At 44.2% G+C, this 25,126-nt stretch overlaps 1 protein-coding gene across 4 annotated transcripts in view; it reads right to left on the bottom strand.

The window, feature by feature from the left end:
* Positions 1 to 25,126, bottom strand: part of ptprfb (protein tyrosine phosphatase receptor type Fb) — a 197,956-nt gene that overhangs the window by 74,194 nt on the left and 98,636 nt on the right. For all 4 annotated transcript variants that reach the window (XM_084057480.1, XM_084057481.1, XM_084057479.1 and 1 more), the window contains exons 5-6: positions 14,930 to 15,118; positions 8,360 to 8,470 (exon numbers count right to left, since the gene is read on the bottom strand). In XM_084057480.1, coding sequence (XP_083913606.1) covers positions 8,360 to 8,470; positions 14,930 to 15,118 — 300 coding nt within the window. The remainder of the gene's footprint in view (positions 1 to 8,359; positions 8,471 to 14,929; positions 15,119 to 25,126) is intronic.

Below are 25,126 nucleotides of genomic sequence, written 5' to 3'. Positions count from 1 at the left end.
AGGCGAGGAGAGGTCTGCAGAGCTGCAATCCCTCACCGCTTCTGTTAAATTAGCTCTCAAACATATCATTTAGCTACATAGCATTTATTATCATCCCACATGAATCAAATCCGTCGCATCCATTTCAAAGTACACAGAACTTGTCACAAAGGTGTTTAGTGCGAAGAACTCAATCTAATGTAATCTAGGGAGGACGTGTGGTTCAAGGCAGGGTTGCGTCAGTGCTTTATAGCAACATGTGTATGCTGGGTGCTGCTGTGTGTAGTCAAGGTGAAGCAGCAGACATAAAAATATGCCTGGAGCAGACTCTTCAATGAGGATTACAGCGGCCGTGGCATCTAGCTCACAAAGGTTCACGGGCACAGGGCTGACTGGCCGCCATATAACATGCGATGACCAGACACAAACAGACACATACAATGTACAATTACAAGGTGACGTTCTCGAGCAGGAGCAACATGCATGAGGGCAGAGGGAAGGTACTGTACATAACGGGGTGGCTGACAAGTTTGAGCACATTGGATGGGAAGAAAGCGAACAGGAAGGATCAACTGGTAATTTTCCCTGATAAATGACTGTACAGCTGATTATCAGTGTGACTAATACTCAGCAGACTTTCCTCAGAGCACTTTTAGGAGTCTTTGAAGCAGACAAAAATAACCGGTGGAATTGAGCTCATGCTGAGCCTAGGACCACCTGTGTGTCCGCGCTAAGAGTAATGCTCTGGAAGAGTAGCTCTTTAGTCACCAAACGTTGAGGGGTGGGGCTTATAAGGGGTAGAGCCTAATGTAAAAACATTAGGGCTGAGTGTATCTGTTTCTCTGTCATGATTTCAAAGCCTAAACAGTACTAAGAGCAGCCCATCAATGGGGGCCTGTGTATATCGAACACTTAATGTTGTGAATAATTCATGGCGTGCGGTTAAGTTTGGAGAGGTGCTGTGGAACAAAATGACTAGAGGGCAGGTAATTGTTATCGATTCACCCCAACCCCCGACTCCCCCTCGAAGCCTCTCTCCTGTTGAGAGGTGGTTCGGTGAGACAGGGCGCCGGGACTCTATCAAAACCACAAAATAAGGCCTGTCTCCGCTCCGCTTGCCTGCCTTCTTGCTGGATACCTATAAATTTAACTGCCTTGACAAAGTCCCCCAAGGATAGCAGAACCTGTTCAGTCAATCAATATCTCAGAGCAGACCTGGCTCGGAGTCAGCGGACGTTTCTCTGGGCTTCCTGGCATGGCTATCGGGGCCTACCATGATGGTTCAGAGATCATCTTGCTGTCAGCCACACTGCCAACTCACGGTGTTCTTTAGGGTCAACTCATCCTACACCTACAGCCATGCCCTACACACCTCAGATGAAAGGAGTTTCTGTGAATCAATTTAGTAGGAAATTTTCGATTTTTCTTTATCTTTCCCTATGTTTCTAAATGATTTCTAAGCTATTGAAGGCATAGTCTGTCTTACTTTACTGACCCATTAAATGTAATGACCCATTAACCTTTAAGAATATCATAATTCATATAGTTCACAATTTGTCACAATTTGTGTCACTATCAACAATTCTGTTAGAGTAGGTGCCACTTTTTCGTCCCCATGGGGGACAGTAAAGTATCCCATATTCTGCAAGAACAATGAATCCCATGCCTTCGATCGAAATGTCACCCAAAGTCACATTATTGACATTCTGAATCCCTCTGCAGTGTAGCCTGTATGAATATAGGGGGCGAGGAGGCAGAGCAGGTGCGGTGCGGGTGGGGGATAGATGTCTCGCCTCAAGATAGGCCAACGGGAGCCTATCGCATCCTTCAGTCTCCACTTAGAGGATGCCTGTGGTGCTAAAACAGACGTAATCCCCTGTGAGCGGCTTTGTCAGTTCTGATATCTGTGTCCCCTGACAGGGGGAGTCGGGTTTGTTGCTGCCTAAATACCTGACAAATCCTGTTGCCACCTGAATACCTGAGTAATCCATTGCAGGGCTCTCATCTGTGGAGGATAGTGTTTGCACAAAGGTAGATATGAGTATTGCGGGCTTGAGTGGAGATGTTTATTTGTTTTTTGTTTTTTCAATGGGTGTAGTGACTGACAGTGACTATGACAGTATCAGAGAGGCTGGAAAAAAAGTATGCATTACAAGGTAACCAAAACAGTGATAATCACAAGGAGGAGAAAAAACAAAACCTGGTTTCTGTTGAGAGTGTGGCAAGGTAAAAGCAAGGCCGTATTTAAGGGAGTGGTTTGTATGAAGGAAGGTACGGTATGCATGCACTATTCAGGGATCCATGCAAACAGGCATGTCAGACAACATTGGACCAAAGTGGGGTCTTTAAATAATAACATTTTATGGGAGGGGAAGGAATGGCAGTGGCTTCACCAGAAGCTGCTTCACCTTCTCTTACATTCTGCACTGAAAGGAAGGGAGTGGGGTTAAAAAGTGAAAATGACCAACCTTCCCGTGGATCTGTTTTGAGGATGGAGTGATTTGATGGAGATGAGCGATGGAAATGAGCGATTGCAAAATGGAGAGGAAGACAATAAGAAGAGGGGACAGAGTGAAACAGAACATTGCACCCATAGACACACACACACACACACACACACAGTGGTAGGAGGTTAATGACAAGTAACATGCGCATTGCACATGTGCACACGCATGTACGCAGGCACCGGCGCGCGCACACACACACACACACACACACACACACACACACACACACACACACACACACACACACACACACACACACACACACACACACACACACACACACACACACACACACACACACACACAGAAATGCTTAGTGTTCATTTAACAACAACAAACACAAAGCGATAAATTAACACTATATTTCACTGTGCGTACAGAATGTATGCAGAGCAGCATAAATGTTGCAAAAAAAAAGAGAGGACCTTTTTAGAATCAGCACTTTTTCTCAGTGGTTTTATTGACACTTCACATGAATAAGGAGTGTCGAGCGACGGCGGCTGACACTGCTCTCAGCCACAGGATAAGCGGCTGAAAAATGAGGGCTCACGCACAATCACAGGGACCGTTGTGATTCCTTCCACGTCGACACTGCTCTCCTTCGGAAGAGGGGGGTCACTGAAAGACAGACCCGTGCAACGCAGCTCACAGAGAAACCAAGTCACACACACACACACGCGCGCGCGCACGCACGCACAGACACACCCACGCACACACACCGAATGGAGGACGCGTGGAAGGGAATATATAGATATAAAGATAGGATGGGAAAAACAATTCGTGACCACATACTCTCTTCTCTCTCCTCGCTCTCTCTCCCAACCCTCCCACACAGAAATATGAGGACATCATTCTCCGGTGGCTTTAAAATGTCAAGACAAGGGTGGTGGCAGCGGCAGCGGTGCGTGTGTGTGGCGTGTTTGTGCAGCCGCAGACAGGGAATTGGATCAGGTAATGTTGGCTGGTGTGAAAAAAAACTGAAACGCGGACACAGAACACGGGCTGTAACAAGCACATTAGATTCAGGCCTGTCAGAGGCACATGTGTGTGTGTGTGTGTGTGTGTGTGTCTGAGTGTGGGTTTGTGTGTGTGTCGCCTCAATATTTTCTTCCAATGCAATGGTGTTGATGTTGCATCGATGGCAAGAATTGGTATTGTTAGAAAAGATACATGGTGTTTTTCTTGCATGAGTGCAGAACAGTTTGGCAAAATATACAGCTCTGCACTGGAATTGGCATGAAAGCATTAGAAACATTAGGGATATTACCATCGTTTATTGTTCCTGGCACTGTATTGTTAAAAGCGGGACTCTCCAGCTAATTCCTGTCCGTCTCCCCAATTAAAAATGTCCTCCCACTATCATCTCCCTTCACCATTAAAACCTTTACACACCAGGGGCGTGCCAAATAAAACATCTGGAAATATGTCTGTGAATATGTTTAAACAAACTATTTATATAGTCTATGCCTCATTCAAACAGGTTGATGTTTCTACTGCATCTCATTTCAGGAGGAAAGGTACAGTATCACCACATAATATTTACAACACTTTGAAAAAATATATTTTCAGACGAATTAATTGCCCCCCCCCCCCCCCAAGAATAGGTGTGTAAGGACCTTTACTCGGACACATCGATGGCATGAAAGTGAAAAGTGTCAAGCGGCCTGTTCAGATTCTATCGAAAAGGGTTGTTCTTTTCAGAGATTTTTTTTCTTCTCCAAGACCTTATCATAGCATTGTTGACTCCATGTCTGTCCTTATCAGCTGATGAGTGTCTGTATAGAATATGTTGTGGTGATTTGCTAGGTGAGGGTACAGTATATATTGTAAAGCATGTCTGTAAACTACCTTCCTATACAAATTAAAACAAGTTTGGAAACGCATTAAACTGAATACGAGAACAGACATTGCATTACCCCGGCTAATCTCCCTGTAGGCAGGAATATTAAATGAACATGACATGTCATAGGGTTTCTCATCAGTGTGACGTCTTAAACGTCCAAGGTCTGGCCCTCATTCAGGTGGTGGAGGACACAGGCAGAGAGTGAATACTTTGGTATGAGCCTTTGTTCCCTATTCCAGACAAGTGCACTTTTAAAAGGTTACGCTTGGTTTGTTTTCTATCTCTTCCTTGGCGCAGTGAGGCTGGCGGAAAGTTGGTTGCCAGGGGCCAACGGGTGATAGCTCCTGGGTGGTGTTACAGACTCTCGCTAGGCCTGCAGGGCTGAGGCTGGCGCCACGCCACGCTACAACTGTAATTACCTTTGAGGAGAAAAAGAAACCCCCACTGTCTGCACCTGTGACAGACACACACACACTGATTAATAGACACAGGTTTTTACGGCTTCAGATCTCTTCCCCGTCTTTGTTGTTTGGCTTGTCTCTCCTTGTTTAGGCGTTGTAAACCTAGTAGACAGTGCAGTGTTTACTGTCCACACTCATAGCAATGGTGAATCGGAGGTATCGCCCTGTTGTTTTTTACGCTTTAGCACAGAGTGCGAATCTCTTCTATGGATAGGCAGTGGTTTTATTGATTGTTGGTTGGTTGTCTGGGTGACTGTAGTAAGGGTGTGTGATTTGGGCTATGCTGTGGGTAGAGATACAGGGAGTGACACAAGGGAGCGGTGCCAGGGTTAATTGATTGTCAGGTGTTTCCATTTGTTTAAAGGGACTACACCGTGAATTTTAACTTTTTCTTATTTTTTTGTGTGTTTTTGGTCTCCCCTACCTCTCTTCTATCCCCAAAAATACCCCAGTTTGAGCACTCAGGCTTTCACAGCATATCTGGGGTTTTATGTAAATTAGTTTCAAAACAGGCCAAACTGATTTGGCCCCGAAAGTGTCGTCACTAGCGGTACAATCCCTCCCGTTGTTCAGTTCCAATATTAAAATATATATATATATATATATATATATATATATATATATATTTTTTTTTTTTTTTTTTTGGGGGGGGGGTCCTTTTTTTTTCTGTGCTCTCCTCTTTATAGTAGCATGTTGAACTTGGGGCTATATACACACATCAGTAGAGAGAGAGAGCTGGCTCAATGGTGTAAAGTTATAAAGGACTTTGATTTAAATGCATGGCAAGCAGTAAACCCAGAAAATCTAAGCTACAGTATATAGACTTGGCACACTAATATAATACTGTGTCGTTCTTCGTGTACGTGTGTGTAGGCAATAAGGCACAGAAACACAATTAATTACAAAACACATCAATTGTGTCGGCAGGAACCCACAGTAGCACTCAGCATGCTACAGTGATATAACAACCAATCGGTGGACGGGGACATTTATATAGTTAGGTGGCCGTTCTCATGCATTTTTCTCCTTAGTGGCATGGTCAATTGATGTGAAATTGCACATGGGTATTTAAAGAGAGACGTGTCAAATCTTCAACCCCTGCACCTTCCCAGCAGCTAATATGCAATTTAATGCAATTTAACAGCAGCCCTACCCGTTAAATTATACTACTCACCATTTACAAGTCAACTCAACAACCAGTGGTGTAAAGTAAAAAAAAAAAGTACATTTACTTAAGTACTGTACTTAAGTAAAATGTTGAGGTATTCTTTACTTTACTGGAGTATTTCCAATTTTCAATACTTTTACTTCTACTCCACTACATCTCAGAGGCAAATATTATACTTTTACTGCAATACAATTATTTAAAAACTTTAGTTACAAGTTTGTAGATTTTGATTATTATTACAAATCATTAACCACTTCAGTCCTATATATATTTCGGCCATTTGAAAATAGCCAATCTACAAGCTCGCGATGCAACGCATTGTGAGCTTGTAGATTTGCTATTTTCAAAAGGCCAAGATTTGAAAACTTGTGAAACAGGACTTTCTGCATAATGGGTACTTTCTAGTTTTGGTACTATAAGTACATTTTGATGCCAATACTTTTGTACTTTTACTCAAGTAGATTTTTAATTCCGGACTTTTACTTGTAACGTATTCCTACATTGCAGTATTGATACTTGGAGTAAAAGAATTGAGTACTTTTTCCACCACTGTCAACAACCAAGCTCCCACTACCTCTCCGACCCCCTCCACCATCAGGTCCAGTGACGCCAAACTCCTAGAAATCCCCTGGACCAAGCACCGAACCTGGTCTGACAGGGCTTTCTCAGTGGCCACCCCCTCTCTGTGGAACTCAGTTCCAATACCACATCAAAGCATTAAAACCGTCCTCGACACGGACCTCTTCAGAGAGGCTACATACCCAAGTTTATTCGGACAGGTTATTGCAGTGCCCGTCAGAACTCTGTTCAGCTGTAGTTGCACCTCTGAGATGTTCTGGTCAGAAGTTGGTCAAACGTTCAAGGTGGGCATGATATATTTAGTTTTCGTTTTTCCGCATTCTGCCCAAGGCTTCGTTCTGCCAACAGTAACAGTTGTGAAGAAACGTTGGCTGATAAGATTAGCTACTAAGTCTCACGAGCCAACCTTCAGGAGGTACAAACACTTCCGTGATCCCTCTCTGGGTTACCATGCATAAGGACGACCTGTCGTTGGAGGGAGTCCAGGTATTAAAAGCAACGGTTCCAGCTCTGGCTGTACACTGCTTCAGTGGCTCGTGCAACCGACAGAGCGAGCCGCATTGTTGCTAGGCAGATTCATTGAGCTATACTATAATGGGCAGATTACTGAGTGGGCGGGGTCTGGCATTCAGTCTCAGAAATGCGGCAGTATAAAACACTTTGGTCCTCTCCAAACTTTCTTTTCAGCAAGCCGTTCTGAAACTGAAAATAATGATTGTTCTATGTAGCCGCCTTGATCCTGTTTCCTTTGTTTTACCATTTTAAGTGTTTTTAGTCTTCTTTTATAAACATTTTTGCTTTGTTATTTGTTCTGTTCAAGTAAAGCATCTATCAAGAAAAGTGCTCTATAAGTTTGATGTACTAAGATAGAAAGGTAAATATACAGTATACACACTATATACTGCACACACGCACGCACGCGCACACGCACACACACACACACACACACACACACACACACACACACACACACACACACACACACACCGTGTACTGTATACTATATCTGCCTTTTTAAAAGTTAGAGGAGATAGTTGAGTGTCTCTTCATCACCTCGCCACTTTCTCTCTCTTCACCTCCGCCCACAGTAACAACTGGCACATCAATTCTGTTTCATGTTCTTCAGACACTCTCAATGGTACCTGCAGGGGCTGACCCCGTACCAACTCTCATCTCCACGTACCGGCAACTAGCAACACTGGCACGCAACACTGCCTCCTCGCACCCTCGCTCTGGTCCGGTTCATGTAAGTAACAGCGGAACAAAAACAAAGTCTGTGGAAAAACTCCCAGTGCTGCGTTCCAGAGGATCTCTCAGCCGTACAGGGAGGATTGAAGCCTTTCGATACCGTCAAAAATATACAAAATAAGACAAGAGAACCTAGATAGGCCTGGCCATGTGGGAGATGGGGAGGGTAAGGCCTGTGGAGAAAACTATTTCAATGCAGCTGTTTTGTTTTTATTTCTATAGCTTCAGTACCTGCTGGCACTGCCAGACGCACACACACGCACACGCACACGCACACGCACACACACACACACACACACACACACAGGAGGCTGGGGTTATCTCAGCTCATTGTTATGGAAGGAATGATGTAGGAGGAAGGAGGATGATTGGCGAGGGAACAGGATGTGAGAGACATAGACAGATAGAGGGAGAAAGAGGGAGACAGAGGGAAAGAAAAGTAGAAACATAGAAATGAGAGATGAGTAGATTGGACGGAGGAAAACAGTGAGAGAGCGATAAGAGACACATTTCTGTACATTTGCTTGATGGGACCACATTTAGGACACCATTTGGGATGGGCGTGTGACCTTACCTCGAACATAAAGATTGGCAGGAGCTGAGTAACGGGTCCCGGCGCTGTTCAAGGCGACGCACTCGTACTTCCCCTGGTCTGACTCTTCGCTGTTCTCAATCTGGAGAGCTCCTGTGTGAGGGATGAACACATTCAGTTGCCATGGCATGTTGTGGAACACTGGCTTCCTTAGACCATACAACACAACTCTTCAGTGACTCACAGTAAACCACGTAGCCACCGAGCCTAACGCTACATTTGTGCATGATTAAGTGTTGGCGAGGGGAGGGGGGATGTCAAGGGACCAACCACTGAGGATGATGGCGTTTAGCTGATTTGGCAAGTTTATCCAATCCACAAATCAACATACAGTATTTGCCTCGGTGAGTCAAGGGACAAAAAAAGCAACAACAAAAATGCTGGCGAGACACTTGTGTCAGGTGTGTGACTTAGGGTCAATTAATCAACCAAATACGATGTCATAACTATCATGGGCCTATTTATGCTTTCTTCTCCCGAAAACAACTGACACAACAAAAAAATGTTTGTGCCGTGAAGGGGGGGCTGGATGGTGCTTGACCAAGCGAGGTTAGAGTAAACACTAAGATAAGCTACTGAATAACAATGGCCATGGCAGCACTGATGGGAGGCGAGATGTAAAAGAGGCTGCTGCTTTAGTTACAGTGGTGCCACAGTCTGCGCATTATGCAGCTCTGATCACGCCGCGTCTGCTTTCGTTACAGCGGTGCCACGGTCTGCGCATTATGCAGCACTGATCATGCAGCGGCTGCTTTGCTTACAGCGGTGCCACCATGGTCTACACATTATGCAGCTCAGCAAATAAATGGGACATTATTCAGAATCACGGGCTTCGGGACAGAAGGAGAGAGACGGGGCTGATCGGATCGAATCCGCAGAGTTTTTGAATTGGGCCTGCTTTGAGAGTGCGGGCGTCGTTGCTTAGACACAGCGTCCTGTGATTTAAGATATCAATGTGTTTTCATCCTATACGGTATGAGATGAGGTGTGGGGTGGGGTGGGGTGTATCGGGCTGCAAATGAACTGCTGCCATTACTTCTGAAAAGGCGTGACATTTTGCAGAAAAACAACCACGAGTGTATCTGCCCCTCCCCCAACCCTGTTTTTAAGTACACATTAAGTGGTGGGATCGATCTGTTCTTCCATTTACTGACTATTTGACCATTTCTCACCAAGGCCCTCCGGGGTGGGAGTGGGGGTGGCTTGAGGGTAAAGTGCTCGTGCCAAATTGCTTGTATTAGTATTAACAATACAGAGTAACTGCAGCCATCATCTAGAAGGCTAAGAGCCTTGTTTCCTAAGAAAGCGAGAACGCCAAGGACACGGCTCATAGGGTTGTTTGCGTTACATACTGTAGCTCAGCCTCAGATGAACCAACATACAACCACAGCTATTCAATTGGAGAATAGGTGACCAAGCAAGCTGTGACTTTGTTCATCTGCGGCTCACATATTGTCTTCAAAAGCCCAAGGAAATTAAAAAGGGAGAAGAAGAATAATAGAAAAAATACACAAACAACAAACTTACCTGAATCTCATAACCAAAAAAAGTATACATTTCAAAGAAATACTACTTGTGTACATTTCTGACGTCACAAACAAAGTGATAACGGTTATCACCTCTCCAAAACAGCATGGCGCCAGCGATAATGGCGGGCTAGACGCCATGCATTTTGAAAAATGACAAAACAGATTCTGGTGTACAATGATGTCGGGGGTACATTCTGTGTACATCATGGAAGTATGAGATGAATGCAACAAACAAGTTTCACCACCAACTGAAAAATATCCGAGGCGAGACATGCAGCGACGTGGCCGGCCCGGAACGAGAGAAGCAAAAACAAAGGAAGGCCGGCCGTGACATCAGATAATACCATTTCAGATCCTTCAGGGGTTTTAGCTCTGTGCACCTCGCTCATCTCAGTCTGATTCAACTCTGGCACTCACCTGCATACTAATGCCAATGCCACCAATCTGTCAATCCGAGACTCTCTTGAAAGGAGAAAACACAAAGGTTCAGAACGTTGCTCGTCTACTACTGCTGTCAGGGCGGTGGTGACAGGACCCCAAACCATCCAGGTTCTTTAAACCACACTTAGCATCCCTATTCTGGGGGAAACGTTCTGCAAAAATAGCAGATCTACAAGCTCACAGCGCATTGCAATGTGTTCTGAGCTTGTAGATCGGCTATTTTCTGCGAATATATTTGGTGTAGAAGGAAAAAAGGAGGGGTCCAAGTATACACTTCTGGGGGACTACGGTCAACAAAGTATAGAGGGTTTAAGTTGCTACAACATATTGGCTGCATTTCTAGATGTAGAGTATGTGGAGGGGGCGTTGTATTTAAACTAATGTGACAGAATATGTAGTGAACCAGGAATCATACATTGACAGAAAGACAGCCAGAGACAGGTTAGGAGTGCACAGAAGCATCCGATAAACTCAGCTCGCACCAGGCGTCCCCCATTTACCTCAATGCAGCTACGATGATATTGTGCTGGTACTCGCGGGAGAAAGAATGATTTCCATTACAAGAGGTCGAAGATTCCACCTTAACAATCTTGGCTAGACTTCCTCTTCCCAAGCCAGAGGACGAAGCAGCATAGGCTCTATATGCAAATTGGGCCATTTCAATTTTCAAGACTGGAAGGTAAGCAGAGCCTCTTGTGGCAACGCTGGCCTTTAGTTTAAAATGCAACAGCCACCACCTCCTTTCCACTGAAAGGCAAAAAAATGCAAAAACGTTTGGGCCTAGACAATGTGTCTGTGGTGTGCAGGTGTGCGGGTTTGTTTAGATGGGGAGAGGATGGGGGGTAATTCAGAAGCTCATTCTTAACCAGAGCCAATTATAAATCCTGCAGAAACTCATTCAAAGTGTTAACACCTCAAGACTGCCTTCTTCGGCATCTACCTCCACTCTCCTAGCGTTGGTGATTGTTTGTTTGTTTTGGGGTAGACACAGGGCAGACAGAACATAGAGGCTGAAGGACACTGTGTGGACTGACGAGGAGGAAGTGGAAGGTGGTGTCGGGTTCAGGGGCCAACAGTAGATGAACTTGGTGAGGTGGCACTGAAGTTGGGATGGGGGGAAGACGGGCTGACGTTGATGTGACTGGGAATGGACGTGGACTTTATTCATCATCCTTACCTCTAATTGGCGTACCGCCTAGGTGGGGGTAATTTCAGTGCAAACAGGGTGGGAGAGATTAGTTAGCATTCCACTTAACAGCAGTGAGAGAGCAAATAAATAGTGTTTCCAACAGGCCAGAGGCACAAAAAATACTAAACAGCGGGAGAGTGGAAGCCACTTCGATACAGAAGGCAAAGAAATGTTCTTGTATGAATACATTTTCTTTGCCCAATTTATGTTGCATGCTTAAGTTGCACACAATTTTTATTATATAAAGCAAGTACCAATACAGATTTTGGCTATCTGCAGTTCATAAAATGTTGCTTTTTTTCCCTCAGGCAATATCTGAGCAATTAGTTCAGACCGCATTGCTATGGTTGTGAAATTTCAGACCGTATGTACAGCAACAGTGTCCGTTTGTACTGGCTTCTGTACTGCAATGATCAAATTATGCACAACTTAAGAATATTTCATCCTTTTCCGTCACTGAAGTGGCTTCCTCTCTCTTTTCGTATCGAGATGAATTACTAAAATGAGAGAAATGAGGAAGAGAAGAAATGAAAGAAAGCCATAGAGGTTAAACAGAATGATGTAGCACAATAAAAGCACTCAAGTCAGAGTTAAAGATATTCACAGGCTAGTGTCTATAATTATACAAAATAGTCTGAATGGAGGGAGAATAGAACTTCAACACTGGGTTAGCAAGAAATGTTACAACAGGTGTGGTGGTGAGTGTGTTATGCAACGAGAGGGTTAGACACCAAGAGAAGATGAGGCTGGACTGCATGACTAGATTTTCAGTTAAAAGCGTGGAAGCAAAATGATGTGTGTGTGTGTGTGTGTGTGTGTGTGTGTGTGTGTGTGTGTGTGTGTGTGTGTGTGTGTGTGTGTGTGTGTGTGTGTGTGTGTGTGTGTGTGTGTGAGAGAGTGAGGGGGGTTGCAATATGAACAGATATTGGACCCATTTCAGGTTGTATGCAGTTATGCAAAGCCAGATATGGCAGCTGTTGTAAAAGAAAGGGTGAGAGATAAGAGGAATAGTTGAGCTGAGGGTGTTACGTACAGTATCAGCACTTTTCACATGCCAGAGAAAGGCTAATTCAAAGATCTGTGCTGGAAGCAAATGTGCATTGTTTCATGTGCACACTTATCGTCAATACAAATACTTCTAACATCTAACATTAAGTAACTACAGTCCAAATCGATCACAAATGTGTATCTAATTTAAGCAACTCTCCTGCTTGAAAGAATGACACAGCAGATTAGCCTACGTAAGCATACAAAATAAATGCAGTAAAGGTGCTACTTTAGATTAGGATTGTCTTTCAAATCTTTCCCTCTACAGAATCTGGGGGATCTGAACTCACTCCAGTGACCTACATTCACCATGCAGTGGGCAGCTAGCTAACTGACAGGCTTCCATCTTTAATCACAGAGTTGGAGGGGAAGGGGGGGGTGGGTTGATCCTTGACCTGACACTCTAAATGAAGTACATTTAGCAAAGAGTGACGAGATTTGGCCACGGTCAAAAGCCACTAATCCTTCAAACTCGCACCTTTTCCACCTGATCCGGGTCAGGCCTGGACTGTTTATTTATCAAGTCGTCTGGTGTTGTGAACAGACAGCGCCTCATCGATTTTATTTTTCTCTCTGCAAGGCTGGATCTTGGCTAATTCACTGTAGGCCAGACTGACTGTGGCCTCATTAAATGTTTTAGTGAGGCTTAAGGCTCATTTGATGTAAAGGGCAGGAAAATGATTCTTTTTGGATCTGCAGGAGGTCGCAAATTCATCCTTCTGTTGCTACCTTGACAGTAACAAAAACAAAATCGAATGTGGGGGGTTAATTAATTCCCCTCATCCCTGTGTCCCTTTGTGAGGTTATTCAGCCCTGGAATCTAATTTAGAAAAGTCAGTCTACAAAACAAGGTCATGAGAGACAAAATACGTTTCCTCTGCCGTTAAAGGTGGTGCAAGTGATGTTTTTTGGTTAAAACAAAAAGTTTAAGCTCTATATTCTGATAGTAATCATCGCTAGAGTGTTTGTTCAGTAACATTTTCAGGTGGGTCACCAATTTCATCCTATCAGGAGAGAGATCCCATTTATTAGTTATCTCTCCTGATTGGATGAAATTGACGCACGTGCGTGCGCGCGCACGCACGCACGCACGCACGCACGCACGCACGCACGCACACACACACACACACACACACACACACACACACACACACACACACACACACACACACACACACACACACACACACACACACACACACACACACACACACACACACACACACACACACACACACACTTTAAGGGATTTACAGCACTGGCACTGAAGGCTAATATGAGACGGCTTTGTATTAGGGATGCACATTTTGTAAACGTGTACCCTTGGAGAGTTCACAGTTATCTGCGGTTAACCATAATGTGATGACATATTTACACAAATTAACAATGCAGTGCACCTCATGAGCCTTGAACACAGCAACTGTATCATTAAATTGTATAGTGCACAACTGAAGTCAGCATTTGAATGCAATGAACCCAGCCAACGCTCTCATTACAGACAGAGCCTACAAAGTGAACAGCATCCAAATAAAGCTAAATAATCTGTCTTTCTGGAAATGTGGTTTCCAAGTTGTCGCTTTATCAGGTACGGTTTCAGAGCAAAGCCTGGCAATTATTTTAAAAGACAAGCCATTAAAAGTTAAGTGAAACTTAACTGGGTTTTATATGTAGAATACAAAGCCGACTTTCCCCCTTATTATGCTGCTTGTTGTTATTTATTTTATTTGATCCATACATCGGATAAATACAACAGGATACATTTTACGTTAATATCGACCTGCAGGTCTGGACTGAGCCACACTACTAGTGGGGCACATTGGCATTGCGCGTCCCAGATTAAAACAAAGGGATTCTAGAATGAATGCATTTGTTAAATCCAGTCAGAGAACTGCAGATGGTCACTTTGGGGGGAAAAATGGTGTAACACTGCTAGAGCAGCACAGTATTGAGTAACAATTGTTATTATTTATACGAGACATTTTCAGTTTTCATTTCATCCTAAATGATAGTGATATATTTTTATGGACACAGTAAACCGTGTATATCTTCAACCTGATGTACACTTGGTGTTTTAAGTTTAAAGGTTTTGGCTTCATTTTTTGATGGTGTCCACGTCCTACATGTAAACTTCTGAACTTCAGGAAAAGGAATCTGTGTTCCAATGGATCCAATGTAGTTGTTAGTCACTAGCTCTTGCTAATACTTTTCATTCGTTAAATATTCATAAAACCCACACAAAAGATACAACCACTTTCAACCTGGTGTCCACATTTTTGGAGATACAAGGTTTCTGCATGTATAAACAAATCAATCAATCAATATATATCAAATTAAATCAATGCATACCTGAGCGGAGCTGCTTGATACGGCCATTGCTGCTGTTGATGTCTACTGGTAACATGTCCTTAAACCATGTGATCTCTGGGTCTGGGTTTCCACTGGCAGCACACAGCATGGTGGCCGTTCGGGTCCTCTCCACCACCTTCAGCTGGGGGCCCATGTCGATGGTTGGGAAGCCATGTGGGATCTGGTTCTCTGGAAATGTACAAGGAGAGATAGAATGAGAGGGGAACGTTGTCAATGAACTGTTTGTAAAAGGTAGGTACCCTGATAATAGGCCCTTGTTATGGTTTAATATTGCTACTACAAAGTTGAGGAACCAAAACCAAAGGATTTTACTCTTATGTTCCGTTAGATCATGTAACAATACAAATCTTGAATCGGCTTCTCTGAGGATATGCGGAATGCATCAAAAGCTGCCAATGAATGCAATGAACTGCCAAGTATGAGTTATGAACCACTATTACCATCATGAAAGCAGAAATTAGGGGTTACAGGGCAAATTGCTAAGTGGTTTTGTTGAGCTCTCCGTTATATTCTGACGTTGTTAACACTGAGGAAATTATTCAGCCCCTTGGGAAGTCTGGTTATCAGCTTGCTTTCAGATCTGTATTCTATTCGTTCCTCTTCTATGTAGATGAGTGTCCTTGGGGCCAGGGCCTTGGGAAATAATTCTCAAGGGGCACAGCGCTAATGGTGATGGAAGCTCTTGCCAATGGGCGCCTTGATAAACTCTTGCCATTGGGCACCTTGACAAGATACTTGGCCGTGCCCATGGGTTAATTAGCGGTAAAGTTTCCAAAGAGTAAAAATGTGTGTTCATTAATTGTGTTTATTAATATGTATTTCATAAAATCTCCATATGGTGATTTATAGATGACTTTTGTCACTCACATCCTTAACTTTACAGCAATTAACAAGAACATTTGAAGTCACAGTCCCATGTGGAAGAAGGTTGACTCTCATTAGTCAACAAGACATAACAGAAAGTTGCAAATGGAGCATTCCTTTCCTTTCTCAACAGGGTCCTAGCCTTCAGTGCATATGTTTTCCTGGCATCACGCATGAATTATTCCCTAAGAAACGCTCCCCCAAGTGTGCCAATTGCCACTTAACCAGTCTATGGCTGACTCCTTCTGAGATGACTACTTCTGCACAAATTATTTCAAAATGTTTTTAGTCAATACTGAACCTACTCACTTATTTACATACATTATTTGCACAGTGTTGAGAGGTTGAACGACATGCTTTCAAAAAACAGAGACAACCACCACCACTCTCAATCACCAGTGAGACCCTGTTACTGGGTGTGCTGGTTGTATCCCCTGTCTCAGTCCTCAACAGAAGCTACACACTGGGAGAACAGACTTACAATTTGACAATTATGTTCCATTTCAAGTAGGTTGCCTGACATTTGGGGTTAACCTGTACAAATAACAATAGGTATTAACAAAATGTATTATAGGATTTTGTTATAACTTTTGATCCTTTTAACTTAGCATTCCACTAAGAGGGGGAAAAGTTTGATAATATTTTCTTTGTGAGAAATTGGATCTTTTTTATATTTTTTTTTTGGGGGGGGGTTTCCTTCAGTTTTGCACACTGCCTTTTGGTTTTTTTCTGGGTCCAAACACAAACTTTATTTAAATTAGTATAAAACAGAAACAAAAGAAACTAAAAATACACCTAGCATACCGGGGAGCGGGGGTGTGCTATGTTGTTCCAGTGACTAGGCTGTGCTTGTTCCCACTTTCAACCCTGTTCTTGGACCATTGCCCAGATCGTCTCATGTTCAGTTATGGTTCACAGATCTGTACATGGCCTCTTATCTTTGCGGTGAAGCCAGTCTCTTCAGCTCCACAGAATCCAATCCACAATCTGCCTGTTCTGATACCGGAGGGTTCATTTTCATACAACACATCCAAATTAGGACACCTTTCTCAGACCATGACACTACAGTAAGTTGGCTATAGCAACAGAGAAAGCTGACATTTTAAGTAGGCAAATGAGGATGAGCATTTTCATTCCTGTCTGGCAAATAATTCCTCTTTTTCTTTTACTCTGACAATATTTTGAGGACTTATGTCTCCTCCTGGAGAATCATTAGAACATCAACAATGAGATGCCTGCAATCGCTTCAGTCGAACTGACTATAGAATATTTATGATTGAGACTTATTGGCACATGTTTTGGGGCTGTGAAAATGCGAAGCATCAGTTTAACAGTGCGGAAGACCCCAAAGGAGTTATTACACGAGTCAGCGGCTCTTTCATATCGGAAGCACAAACAGGGAATAATTTAAAAGGCAAACAGATGCTGCAAAGCTTATATGTGAATCTATCCCCTTCTTCTGCCTAGTGTTTGCATTGCGGGGGAGCTGTTAGCACAAGTGGCTGACACAAAACCAGAGCCTTTTCACAGTATGGCTGATTAGTGGAAACAGCTCCCACAGCACTAGGGCTTCAGTCAGTGTGTAAACTCTCACATGCAAAGGTGTTGAGAGGCCGCGTGGGCTACAACCACAAGCGTTGTGCAATTAGCTACTGTAGGAGGTGGCTGTGTTCTTGCTAAACTTCCATGTTGAGAATCCTGCAATTCACGCCAAGAAGAGAGCAGTAGACTTCGAGGTTAATCGCTGCCTAGAGAGTAGACAGGGAGAAAACACAAAAATGGTTCTATTTCTGTGAACAGAACCGATTTCAATTGAGCCAATTCATATTGAGGTACAAAGAAAGAGCCCCTCGCACCATCCCAAAAACGAGGTGGCAATCTGTGGAGAGTGTGAGTTTGGTACAATAAATAATGGACCAATTTAATCCAATTTAAGTACATGCAGTGAAAGTTGTCTGAGTTTGAACCCTTTACTAGCTGAGGTCCAGCCTCAGGCAAGGAGTATTTTTCACTGAGAGGCTTTTATTTATTTGTAGTTATTGTTATTTTGCATGGTTGGTAATCCTTCCCTTTTCTTTTTAATTCAGGCATTCTTATCACCATGTTTCTTAGTGGCTTCTATCTATTACGGTTAGCTAAGCCCTACACCCTAGTTTATCATAATTACTTGTGACATGACATATTGGTCATAACAAAAAGAGACAGCTTTCTAATGAATGTGCATAATGCACAACTCTCAACTTTGACTTGAGAGGCGTGCAAAATGCAGCGAAGGAGCACACCAATTCACACAGGCAACTGTCAAAGAAATATTCAATCTTTCAGGAAGGATTTGAGCCCTGTGATTCCTACGGTCGGCCGGCCTTGTCTGCCTGCTAACCTGTCAGGCAGGAAGGGGAAGATGAGGACAAGTCTTTGTTCAAGTCTTTTTAATTTGAAGGGAGAAGAAAAGGAGTGTGTGTGTGTGTGTGTGTGTGTGTGTGTGTGTGTGTGTGTGTGTGTGTGTGTGTGTGTGTGTGTGTGTGTGTGTGTGTGTGTGTGTGTGTGTGTGTGTATGGGGGGGGGGGGGGGGTTGGCAAGAGCCTCTATTAAAGCAGTGTAGGCAATGCAAGCTGATGTTTTGTCAAGATAGAGTGCACCTCTAATAAAAGACGCTCTTGTTTCTGAGGGTAATTCATCACCAAAAAATAAGCCCCTCTGTTTGATCAGGACAGGGAAATAAGAGAAAAGGGAAGAGAAGCCTCACACTGAGTCACATAGGGGCTCCATTACGAAGATAACAGAGGTGAAAAACAAATCATACCAGCATCATGGCTCATTCTGGTAGTAATTGGTTGCCATCTTGCCAGGGTCAGAGAGGGGTAGAACATGGCGTGAGAGACAGAGCTTGGCAGCCAAGCCTTGTGGGCAGCCAGTAGTCAAAGTCTCTAGCATGCATGAAGGAGGCAATGTGTTCGGTTCCTCCTCTGTGATTCCTGATCTATAGCCACTGATCTGGACCGTTTGTACAGATTTAAAACAGCTAGCATCAAGCACACCACGCTGCAAGCTGCTTATCTGACGTACGGCACAGTAGCACTGAGGACTTTGTGCCTCCTGAAACCAATGAAATCTAATGGAACACTGTTTTATTGGTAATGTCCGTAACACATTCGCCGCATAAAAAGTGGAATCTAATAAAAACATAGATTTACCAATGAGCCAGAGGCAGCATGGAAGTGCCCTTGCCAGAAAAAACGCCCTACACAAAGCTAGGGAACTCACAAACAGTCTCCTCCATGTTGTAAAAGCAATGAATAAGACCATTGTTCTCTGAACTGGCATATATCACGCACAAGGAGTCTTACTGCAATATGAGCCGCTTAACAGATAAACTTGTTTACAGCGGTTATAGCAGTATGGTAGAATGAAGAGGAAAGGGGTGGGGGGGCTTAATGTGGTTTTGTGGCTGTGATGCTCAATTAGGATGGCAGTGGGGGCCTTGAGTATACACCAAAACACATGGGAGACATTGGCAACATCATTTGTAAAAGAGACACAACAGCGTAATACTGGTAATTAGATGCATTAGAACTTGATACTGTAGTCATAAACCATCACATCCCTGAGTCGTGGCAGGTGAGCTAAGATGTAGAGTAGACGGAAGGAGGGGGGTTGAAGGGGGAGGGGGGACGGGGCAGTGGATGGGAGGGTTGCATGCCAACCTCCTGCCAGCTCCAATTACCAGTGTGAGTGGAGCGTGGCAGCCAGGGCGATGGGTCTAATCAGAACCCTGCTGAAAGAGACCCGTCCCCATCCTACTGTCCTGCTGGGAGGCTTGCATTTCTCTTTTCCTCTCACCCCAAAATATATTCATCTCCATGGGGGCACAGTCCAACACCTCCTCCCCCCACCACCTGGAACGCCTTGATGCAGAAGCTCAGGACGCGGCGCTTCTATATGAAGAGAAACCATACCCCCGGCTCAATTCCCTTTCAAGTTAATGCCGCTCGCTGTCCCTCTTCCAATTCTCTCGAGTGAGGCATGCCACTTACACAGTTCTTCTTACAGTGGCCAGAGGTACATTAAGAAAAACAAACACTATCAGCTTCGAAACACAGAGCAGCAGACTCTCTCCCCGGTTGTATTTGTGTGAAATCATGACTGCAACATAGGGTCTGAAAATGTTCCCCATCTAACATAAATCCTGCAGTACCTTTGCTTCAGTTTGCATCAATAGTTATTTAAACACTTTCACCCTGGCATCCCAAAATGTTAGGATTTTTTTCAAAATCTTTCAAAAAATACTAGATCTACAAGCATGTAGATGAGATATTTTCGAATAGCCACGGTATAAAATAGGCCTTAAGTGGCAAAATGTTTTATTATTTTTGTTTGTGTGCTTTCTAAATCTGGACTGAACTCATTTCCTGGAAGAAATAAAAGGCCGTATGATCTCCACGTGTGCCTGTTGCCAAGTGATGGATGATGACAATTAAAGGTGATGTCTTCTTTGATAGTGCGAACCAAGGGAGCCCGGCGGCAGCAACACAGCCACTTTCCTCATGAAATATTACTGCACTAAAAACTACCCTTTTACACATACATCAGCACACTTTATGGGTGCAGAAGAAAAAGAAGAGAAAAAAAAAGATGTTTATGTCCCTCTGCAGAACACGCAGTCCTCTTTTTTGTGTGTGTATCATTTACCTAGATCAATGGATTGTGATAGCGGATAGCCTAAGCGTTTTTGAGAGTGAAATTAATTCAAGTCAAGTTTGTTAGCAATCAAGACCACATGCAATCATTGCTATTACAGTTTGCCATGTTTCCGCATACTATGTCTGGCAGTTGACACAGCTAAACCCTCTCATTTATAATTCATAGCCCCCCTCCCCACCCCCACTGTGTGTTATTTACCCGGTCGGACTAGCCTGAGTGACACAGAGCTATGTTACGCGGGAGTCGTCTCGACTGGTCTTGGAGTCGACCTGGTGTTCGATAGACAGACAGAGCCGTCTGCGGAAACAAAGTGCATGGCCCGGGGCTGTTTCGAGCCGAGAACATCTTCGAGACGAGACATTTGCATCTGTCTGAGACACAGGAGTGTGCAAGGGGTGTCTGAAGCGGAAGGTGGTGTGCTCAAAAAAACAAAACCAAAACATAATATAACATAAAATAACACAGGGCGAAGTGAAGACAAAAAAAAGGATGAATAGTAGGGGATGTGGTGACGGTGTGTAAACAAGCAACTGAGAGTGCACTTTGATGAGGTTTGTTCAACTTTTAAGTGTTTACAAAAAGTATAGCGGAGGAGGGGGGGGGGGGCTGGGCGTGTTGTGATCTGCTGCTCAGTAGATTGGGGATGAGAAAATAGGGAAAAAATAGTTCCCAATGACTGGTGTTGAACTTTTAATGATACATCGTTACAGTTGTTGCTTCAGCAAAGATTACCTGTGGCTCAGTCAGCCTTTCACTTCAATTAAGCCTGGAAAAAAGGAATTACTTTCAGTTAGTTGTTATTCTTAGAGTCCTGTGACACTGAAGCAGTGACTAACGCGGGCACCTCAGAAAAAAGGTAGACATGCTAGCCGCCAGTCCCACAGGCATTAGTCTAACTGGCTCAGTTTCTCTTTGTCTTGCAAAACAGTGGAGGTGAGATGTGGCGAGACATAATCACATGTCCGAACGAGAATGGGCCATGTGACTTGGAATCACCCTGATCTTCCCATTGGAATACCAGCTGGCAGAGCTCCCACGGCAGGGGCCTCCTCCACAGGGATGAGACTACACTACCCCCTGTATCAAAGGCCAAGGAGGGGTATTGATGTAATGCTGTTGTAATGACATGAAAGCTCGATCGTGCAAGCAACAAGAAAAGGTCAGGGCTGCCAAGACAGGTAAAGACAACAAGACACTTGAAACTGATGGGATTTCTCGTTCCATATGCATACATATGCATTGGTTTGAACACTTCAGGTGCTTCAACTTCTCGACTTGGCAGCAAATAAAAGCCTGTTCACTCTTTATGATTAGGAACAGGGACATACTGTAGCGGTAACATTTTTGGATGCATAATGTGTGATGTGGCACTGAAAACCATCTGAAATCCCTGTAAAGCCTGCGTTGTCTCTGGCACTCTATCGCTCGGCCCCAGTGTTATGGTTGTTGCCATGGAAACGGCGAGGCTAAAACAAATAGCGCTGTAGGCGGCGATGAGCCGCACGCACAGACACACACCTGCACGCAACGGACCATCCCAAGAAACACAAAGAGCCATAGGAAACAATAACACACACGGTAGCTCCTATTAGCTGAAAGGCTACGCAGTGGCGGCTGTATCATTGCTCTCTCATGCCTGTGTTTATCTGGGTGTACTTGGAAAAGGGGAAAAAATAACAGGCTGTAATGCATGCCATGACCTTTGAAATAATACACTTTTTTGTCTGGCTGAGCAGAACATTTGGCCTTACTTCCCTGCCTACAGGCAGAAAATCAATAACAGTCATCTAATACCCCCCTCCCCCCTTCCTTCCTTTCTTTCTTCTTTCGTTCCCTCTGTTTTAACACCTCCCTCACTACCAGCATCTACCCCTTCATCCCTAACTCTCTCATCTCCTTCTCTCTCCCTCTCTCATCTCCTCTCTCCTATCTGCTATTCTACTTCCACGGTCGTCAGTATGATCTACGACCCTGCCAGATGCCTCGCGGCTGTTATTTATGCCGCGGCACAGCGGTTAGTACATAACCGTGCCCCCCCCCCCCCCCCCCACACACACACACACACACACACACGACCCATTACGGCAGCCCAAGGGTGGCCCCTCGGAAAATTTGCGCGGCCGCGCTGACCGAGTCACCTTGCGCGACGAGCGCTGCCTCTGCCGCTACACAAGATCACATCCTCCATTAACTACTGTATATGGGCGGCGCAGCTGTAGGGCCATTGTTGCAAGATTATGTCTCAACCGGTGTGCCTTGTGCTCGCCTAAAACGAGGGGTTTGATTGACGACGCCACCGAGATTGTTTTTCCTTTTATTAAGCCTATGTTTTTTTCGGGCTTGTATGTGTTTTAATGTACGGTACCTGCCTCTGAGAATGTGTGTGTATGTGTGTGTGGGTGTGTGTGGGCTGCCCTCAGGGCTTGCAGTGAATTTCCCACTGTAATACATGGTTGCCTAATAAGCCAGGCTATTCCTTCCATGTGTCTTAAAAAAAGCGAGAACAAGGACGGGAGCTGGGAGGAAAACCCAGGGAGCGTGACGCTTAATGGAATCGGTCTACAAAAGGAAGCCGAGTGGCAGTTTGCAAATAAATGAATTAATTGATCCTCTCTGCAACTCAAATTAATCACCGGGATTAATTAATCACTTTTATTGTGACATGTTTAGTGTAATTAGGGCAGATAGGGATGGCTTTTATGAGTCCTGAGAAAGGCAGCGGATGTAGTGGAATGTGGCAGGTTTGGTTAATTAAATCCTCACTTGCTGGACTCCTTTGACAGCCTTTAGTTACTCTATCACTCAGAGATAATGAATAACATTGAGCCTCACATGCCACCGTTGCCTGCCTATACTTTGATTATATAGGGGAGGCTCTGGGAAGACATGAGGTGGGCCTTCAAAACACAACTCAACAGCTCCACAGGGGCAAGCTGTGATATTTTAACCACATCAGCCCTGGCGTCCCTATTTTGGCATGTCATTATAGGCAATGTCTTAAATAAAAAAATGGTAGATCTACAAGCTTACAATGCGTTGCATATGACAAAGTATGTAGTGTGGATAATGAGAATATTGATACAGGGGTGATGAACCCTTTTAATAGATCACATTTGCGACAGCTGTAGGCTGACAGATCTAGAGCGTTGAGCCAAATCGGCCTCGGGCGACGCTTCGCGAAGACGGCGGAATGTCAGGCTTGGAACTCGACATACAGGCTGGTGCAATAAGCGGAATCCATCCTCCCCTAACTCCCGCTTGGACCGGGGGGCTAAACCTTATAGGACTCAGTGTGTAAATGTGTGTGGAAGCAGGGGTCAGGGTGAAAGGACTCCCATTAGCCAGCTCATTGAGTGTGGGTATTAGAGCCTCCTGACACACTGCGGGCCCATCCATCCATGACTAGCCCAGGCCAGAGGGAGCCGTTGACTCACTGGCCCACATACCCCGCCTCACTCTTTCACCTGCGGCAAAGCACGGCCGACGGGCGTTGCTTCTAACCGACTGAAGGAAGCACCATATGGTTGGATTTCTTGCATATTTTAGGATATATAGCAATATATAGCAATATTTTCACTTGCTTTTTTTTTTCTTTTTAACTTTTATTAAACCAGGCGGATTATTAAGAACACATCTTTACTTACAATAACAGCCAGGCAATCGGCCAGAGGATGAACAATAATTGAGAAACAACGGGCCCAGGAAGAACTGGTCACATGCATCATGAAGTTAAATTGGCCAAACAGTCACCTTGATTGGAGGTCTGTGCTCTACTGAGCACATTTTCTAGTTAGATTATGTGTTCCATGGGAAAGCCATGACTGTAAGAGACTCACTGAATTAAAACCTGAGTTATACGAAAAATAGCTATATCGCTCACAAAGCATCACATGTGAGCTTGTAGATTGGTTATTTTCGGTGTGTGACACCCACGGGCAAACAAGTATAAATCATGCTTTACTGAATTAAGCCTAATATTTCATTGTACGACCCTGTCACTTGCTGAAAATAACACATATTCATATAACTAGTGGTATAATTAGTATTTAGGACGAGGCAGAATAGCACCGTGATTGAGAAACAGACTCCAGACTCTTGGATAAGTGAAACACATTTGTAACTAAAGCAAGAGGATCGGCACAAAGCCAGTGGACAAATTGATTTAATGCTAAATTAATCCTGAGCTGTGAGATGTGAGTGCGCATTTTTCTTGCATTTAACCACTCAAATAATTCCATTCAGGGTCACGTTTGTGAGTGACAGTCCAGGCCAGGTAAGGTTTTCTCATTTCCATCTTTCTCTTTGTTTATATTAAGCAAGACCACAGGTATTTCTGGCAGTCAAAATGTTACTGGACTCCTTGCTCTGGGACTGAGCCTGACTGGGACTGCTCCATGTGCCTCTCTTTTCTCCATTGTACAGTAAGGAATGATATGAATCCAATGCTGAAAAGTGAAAACAATGGTCTTTTTGTGACAGCATTCTGAGCTCAAACAGACCTGTGCAAATATCTACACATGCGTGCCAAGGCTAAAAACAAATGAGGCTGTGGCATAGACAACACACAGTGCAGCGTTTGTGTTACTATTGACCCACTCAGCTGCCTTAAGC

Source organism: Gymnoscopelus microlampas, assembly GCF_963454915.1.
Source record: "Gymnoscopelus microlampas genome assembly, chromosome: 5".
NCBI lineage: Eukaryota > Metazoa > Chordata > Actinopteri > Myctophiformes > Myctophidae > Gymnoscopelus > Gymnoscopelus microlampas.
Note: the sequence above shows the minus strand (reverse complement) of the source record. Positions and strands in the feature narration are given on the sequence as shown.